The sequence below is a fragment of the Sebastes fasciatus genome, chromosome 5 (assembly GCF_043250625.1).
Source record: "Sebastes fasciatus isolate fSebFas1 chromosome 5, fSebFas1.pri, whole genome shotgun sequence".
Taxonomy (NCBI): domain Eukaryota; kingdom Metazoa; phylum Chordata; class Actinopteri; order Perciformes; family Sebastidae; genus Sebastes; species Sebastes fasciatus.
Window position 1 is genome coordinate 17756216 of NC_133799.1, and position 6493 is coordinate 17762708.

A 6493-nucleotide genomic window follows, 5' to 3' on the forward strand; every position below is an offset into this window, starting at 1 on the left:
ATCTTGAGGTCAAAGGTCAAGGGAGCCCTTTGAAAATAAATGGCCATGCCATTTTTTCCTTGACAAAATTTAGCACAAGTTTGGCGATGAGCTAGTATGTCCCCTAAGGGGGGCCCAGAGTTATAAAAGGGGGCGCAGCGAGGCTAAATATTAATGATGCATTGTTCTGCACTGGCCTGGCGGGGGGTTTGAATATATTTTTTTGCTACAAAAGGGGGGCCCTGCAGAAAAGGTTTGGCAACCACTGAACTAGCCTATATATCGATTACTACCAATGTGTCTGAATGTGAGAACAAAGCGATGAGAACCGAAACTTTTTGGGATTATATAACCTCCTCAGTATGGTGCAATTTTGTGTGTGTGGGGGCTGGCCTTGTGGGATTCAGTGATCAAATTTCACTTGTACTGAGCGTTTGTAAAACTTGAGTGTTGTTGACATGTCAGAGGAGGTGTGGTGAAGGAGGGAGGGCAGATTTCATGTGTGCACTATATTAGAGAACAGAGCCACCACGAGCTGCACTGGACTAAAGGGTTTCATCCCAGGACATCTTGTGAAATACTGAATGTGAGCAGGTACGTTTCTCTGCATGCTTGTGAAACAGTCTTGTGTTGGTGCTTTTGGGATTTTGATTCTGTAAATATGTTGTTATGTGTTCAAAGTGATGAGTTTAATAAGATGACTGCAGAGAGGGAATCCAGACATACTTTATCTCAAACTCACTTGGTTCCTGCAAAACAACACTCAGTGCACTTGAGATGAAACAGCTGCACACGGCTGGATACCAGACATGGATTTAAACACTTTTAATCAGGGGTCAAAGAGATAACCTTTCTCTTTCACAAGAACGCAGATGGGGGGGTTTGTGATGGAAAACATTAAATCAACAGCCAAAATGTTCAAGGAAGAGGAAGGGTGGGAGGCTCTGCTCCCAGTTTGCTCTGCTTCTGTGATTTAATGTCTTTGTGTCTTTGCAGCGATCCAGACAACAAGAACAACCATGAAGTTCCAAGCTCTTTTCTTTCTTATGGTCTTCAGCTGCATGTACCTGAGTCTTGCACAAGGTGAGTGGAACAGAACAGGTTTCATTCACACCTGAACTATGCTATTATAATAGCAAATTGTGATTAGTTTGCAGATATAACTGTGCTTTTTTATATATTGTGACAGTAAATGTTCCAGCATTCTACACTATAAGCTAAAACCTAAAAACAGTTCTGTATATGACTTTGGGGAATATGTGGAGGCTCACTTTCACCAAATTTGGTTGAATTCTGGCTGCAGCTGTATTTCATAATCCACATTCCTTTAGTTTGTTTCTAAATCCTCTCTTTCAAAGAGGTGAATTATTCTGCTAAAACCATTTACAGCAAAGTGTAATCTGTCTGGGCTTGCTATTATAGACCGCTTTGATGTGGTAATCTTTTGAGGGGTCTGAAAAATAGAAAAGCAACACATATTACTTTAATTAAGTAAAACAGTGGATTTTCATGAACATGTTCCCCCTCAGCAAAATACAGCCCAAGAGGGGAATGTTTGGATTGGGGACATGTTGTGTGGACATTGGAGTAAAACTGAAAATTGAATTTGTCATTCCTCATTTCTTTTTCAACAGTCCTATAGCTGATTTGTAGTTTTTAGGTGATCACTGTAGGGTGCATCATTACAGCCAATCATTTGGGGCATTACAAATTGAGGTAGAGAGCACGCTATGAAAAACTAAATCCTTGCCATTTTCCATTAAAAAGTAAGGTAAAGAAGAAATACACCTATTAAACTATTTAGGAAATTACTGCATGTTTATGTCCAAAAAAAAACACAATTAGGCTCTGTTTCAGAAACAAGTTCTGTTTCCAAAAATGACAAATTAAAAACCCAGATAGGTAGTAAGTGACTATTTACAGTGAGCAGGGCTGTAGCCAGGATTTTACAAATACTAAGAGATTACGAGGCTTAACTCCCTGCAGAGCGAAAATAAAGTCACCAAAAAGGTTTATATATTTCATGATTTTCATTTTCTTTAAATTGTATTTCCCAGTGTGAAGGAATAAGAAATATCTCCGCATGCTGTCAGAAATAAAAAAAAAAAAATACTACTGAATCCTTCATTTGTAATTTTCTTCTGCTTTTACTGTTTCTTTTGTTGTTTTAACCATGTAAAGTGTCTTAAAGGGCTAAATGAAATAAATATATATTTTTTATTATTATTGATTATTATTGATTATTATTATTATTATTTTATTATTATTATTATTAATAATAATAATAATAATAATTATTATTATTATTATTATTATTATTAATTATAATAATAATAATTATTATTATTATTATTATTATGTTTATTTATTATTATTATTATTACCATTATTATTATTATTATTATTATTATTATTATTATATAGTAGTAGTATCTATTAGCCAACAAGTAGTCAGATTTAATAGTGAAATTAGCCTGTAAATATACTATTTATTATTTAACTTTAGGATGTATATGCCTCCCTGAGTTGCTGTGTGTGTTTGTTAGTAAGATAACACACATACACAAATAAACATTTAACAATAAACATCTTTCACTTTTGTTAACTGTTAATGCTGAACACGCAGTTCCTAAAACCTCTGGCACTTGCAGACGGGGAGACAGGAATTTCCGAGGTGCTTTTGGTTTAGCCCCACATCTTTGCTTTTTGTGGATTTCTTTGATGCAAATATAATAATTTCATATTGATTTAGTGATTTGTGAGACTCATGATTATGTTTGTCCTGTATATATAGAATCCACAAATTACAAATATTTGATAATATCAAGAATAAATAGTGCTCACTTTGACAGACATATGCATATAAAAAAAAACACAATGTTAAAACTGAGCTATATTGTTTCCTCTTTGGATCCTAACTGGAGTACAAATCAAGTGATTGCCTCACTATTTGAGTGCCATTTTAAGTGAGGTGGTATATCTCTCTCTTACCCCTCCATTACTTTATCTCTTTCTGCAGGCTCGTATGGTAACTGCTGTCTCGGCTACGTTCCTAGGATGCACGCAAAAGTGAAGGCAAACGTAGAAAGTTACTTTGAGCAAAAAACAGATGGCCAATGCAACCTCTCTGCTATTGTGTGAGTAACACATTGTATGTCCTTCATGTTGGCCCTTAGCAAGCCTTTTGTTTTCCCTCATTGGCACCATAATGAATTGGCAAAGACTAATGGAAAAAGAAACACCCTGCTTACTAAGGATGAGACTGGTCCAAGCTCAGAGCAGCACTTTTAAATAACTGGTGTATTTGATTACTTATAAAATGTGTGCAGTAAGCTTGATAATAATAAACAATAATACTGATATGTGCAGGTTTTTGATAAAGAGGAAGCCGTCACATACAAAACAACATACTCGCTGTGCCAACCAAGAACACATCTGGGTCCAGGATCTGATGAGGGCTGTGGATGCGAGAAATAAGAAGGTAAAAAACATACACAACACACTCTCACAATGACATACTTTAAGGACATGCAGAGGAACTCAGTAACTGTCTTCATTGTAAAACTTTTGTCCCTGCAGACCACTTAAAGGAGAGACGAATGGGAGAGAGGGGAGCAGATGTTTCACCTCCCTGCCAGGCATCATATATCACCTTTAACCACATGGATTATGTTTCAGTAGGTATTTCCTGTGCTGACAGAGAATGTAAATGTACACAGTTCACTATAACGTGAACATATCCTCAATGTTATTGCCAATATAGTAAAATCCTTTTATATGAGCCACCGCTATGATTCTGTTCACTTCTTTGTGATAATGTAGCACCTGCTAGGAATGAGCCACTGTTTGGCAGCTTAGAAATGTATTTGCAAGAGTGTGTTGGTACGCGTGTGTAGAAGTGTGTGTGATGTATATATAAAAAAAAAGGCAGTTCTCACTCCCAGGGCGTCAAATACAGATGCTTTTTCACGGCCCTCTGCGTGTTATAGCGACGCACAAGGCACTCTGTAGCTTCTGTATGAGCTTTTAAGTAACTACAATGTAAACCCATCCGCGGCAATATTAAATGCTCAGAGAAAGCGGTCAGGGAGTGTAGTGACGTAGCTTAAAGAGTGACACATAGGGCAAGTGGGACGGGAGGTGGATGAATCCAACAAACACAGGGCTTTCATATTACAACATATTATCAAATTGGGGGTCTAATTAGTGTCAGTTTAGGGGTCCTTGACATGAAGAAGCTTGGGAACCACGGCCTTAGAAAGCGATGCCAAGGGGTCCTGACAAAGCATCTGTATGTGATGAGATGGGATGAGAACGTGTTGGTTAAAACCACTTGTGGGATACGCTGAAAGTTTTTCATATAACAGATTTCCATATTTTTGTATCATCATTATAAATGTACTTTGTCTTTGTCTTTCTGTATCAAATAAAGAGGGAATACAAACCAGACTCTGGTTTTCTATAATGATGAATCAGGACACTACACTAAGCTGTTTTACATCAATCCTGCCCTGATTGGGTGACGCCATGGTTGCACCACTCCTTCCTGTTGACATTTTCAATTGATACAAAGCAGGCTTAGAATTGCTCTAATAATCTCCCGCAAAGTCTCCATTTGGCTTCAACTTGAGCCAGTAATTGACTACATGAGCCATCCGTCAACACTTTAAAACAGTTGGTCTGCAAAGCTGGTTTTCATCAGCTTCATGATAACAATGGTAAAGCATTGACTTGAAAGTTAAAGACCTTCCACGATTCTCAGTCATCAGGTCCAACGAGGCAAGATTAAAGGATTATTTAACAATTTTTCAAGTCTGTCTTTAAACACCACTCAGATTCCCATATGTACATTGAAACTGGTTTTGCGTGCTGTAATCATTCCTCTTGTTTATACCGGCTGTGAAGTTCATAATGCACTTCCAACGTAAGTGATGTGGGACAAAATCCACACTTTTCATTTAATGTAAACATTTAAAAGTTTACATAAAGTCATTATGAGGCTTCTGTTGGACCACAGTGCACACAGCACACTAATAGATCAGCCCAGTTTCGCGGCAAAGCGTGTAATAGACCTGCCTATCCACTGGAAGAAAGCACGTCAGAGTCATGTTATGTGTCGCCTAGACGTGAATACAGCTGTCACGTGTGTTACTTAGTTTACGGACTTATTTTAAGCCCAACCGTGATGTTTTCCCTTAATTTAACTTAGTGGTTTTGTTGCCTGAACCTAAGTCAGTGGCTTTGTTGCCCCCTGCTAGTAGGCTACTACAAGTTAATACAGGTGTGTAATATTCACGTCTCTGCGAGGCAAAACTTGACACTGACATGCTATCCTCTGGTGGACAATCTATTACACGCTTTGGTGTGATATCGGGGTGAATAGATGGCAGCTTCATTATATTTTGCCCCAAGAAACCAACCAGTACTCCTCCACTGGAATATTACCTGGCTCAGGTTCTCTGTATATCAGTTAGTGTCTAGTAATTTGATGAAACAGCTTTGGAAAATGCACCACGAAAGCACAATATAAACTAAAATAATAAAAGTGTTCAAGCCAGATTTTGACATGGGTGCTTCTCAATAAGAAAACAACACAAGATTACATACTAAGACAGGACTCAGTTGATATTGAGTATGTAATCATATTACCAATAATCAGCTGACACGCAGGTTCCTGGGCAGTTGGCCATTTTCCCCAACTGGTAATCCAGCCTTTTCTAGAAGTTGAAAGAAACTGGATTTGTGGTTAAGCCTGGGAAAATATTTCACCGCTCACCCAAGATGCCGCTCATTTTTCAGAACTAGATGGATTGTGAAATGTCTTCAAACATCATCATCATGGTGGCTTCGGGGCAAATACACGTACCATCTAAACCACAATGCCACTGGTGCGAATCCAGCTGGGGGCCTTTGCTGCACGTCATCCACTTATCTCTCTGTCTATGTTTCATGTTTATTTCTCCACTATATACTATCAATAAAAAAGCAAAAATGTATAAAACTTAAGCTGTGTCCCAAGTCCATACTGCATCCTAATTTCATACAATATGTGATATTGTCTGTACTGTTTCTGCAGTTAGTGTATAACAAAAATCAACATACTTTACCATTTCGTGCTTACAGGAAATCACAAGACATCCGATTACACAAGTCAAACTGCAACTGAAGATTCTGCCAATTAAACTTCACAAACAGACATCAACATGTTTTTACAAAGATGTAATAGTTCTTGTTTGTTTTCTGAGGTATTTTTCTGGAGCCGTTTTACCACCATCCATCTGCCATTACTTTTAATGTCCTCCAGCTGTGAGCAGCTTCTCCATAGCCTTTGTGCACTGCATTGTGGGAAGTCAAGCATGTTGACTTTTTGAGTCCACTTTATTTCTTCACTTTTACTGTGTGAAAACACTCCAACCCTGCATAGAATGACTATGTAGGATAGATTTAGGACACAGCCAGATATACCATCACAATTTGGTACTGAATTTAAGATTTAGAAACCTCTCAAATATTG

At 37.8% G+C, this 6493-nt stretch overlaps 1 protein-coding gene across 4 annotated transcripts; it reads left to right on the forward strand.

The window, feature by feature from the left end:
* The first annotated feature begins 454 nt into the window (after positions 1-454).
* Positions 455-4428, forward strand: ccl25b (chemokine (C-C motif) ligand 25b). 4 transcript variants are annotated; one of them, XM_074635431.1, is made up of 5 exons: positions 455-573; positions 984-1062; positions 2999-3116; positions 3349-3460; positions 3559-4428. In XM_074635431.1, exons 2-5 carry the CDS (start codon positions 999-1001, stop codon positions 3565-3567), a joined length of 303 nt encoding a protein of 100 aa, XP_074491532.1. In that variant the 5' UTR covers positions 455-573; positions 984-998; the 3' UTR covers positions 3568-4428. The 4 variants fall into 4 exon arrangements, with proteins under 4 accessions (XP_074491532.1, XP_074491534.1, XP_074491533.1 ...); XM_074635433.1 differs by having other exon boundaries at positions 463-573; positions 976-1062; XM_074635432.1 differs by having other exon boundaries at positions 496-565.
* The last annotated feature ends 2065 nt before the right edge of the window (positions 4429-6493 follow it).

Coding starts and splice junctions, on each gene's coding strand:
- ccl25b (XM_074635431.1), top strand. CDS start 999: ATGAAGTTCCAAGCTCTTTTCTTTCTTATGGTCTTCAGCTGCATGTAC. Junction 1,063..2,998: donor GTACCTGAGTCTTGCACAAG/GTGAGTGGAACA, acceptor CTCTTTCTGCAG/GCTCGTATGGTAACTGCTGT. Junction 3,117..3,348: donor TGCAACCTCTCTGCTATTGT/GTGAGTAACACA, acceptor TGATATGTGCAG/GTTTTTGATAAAGAGGAAGC.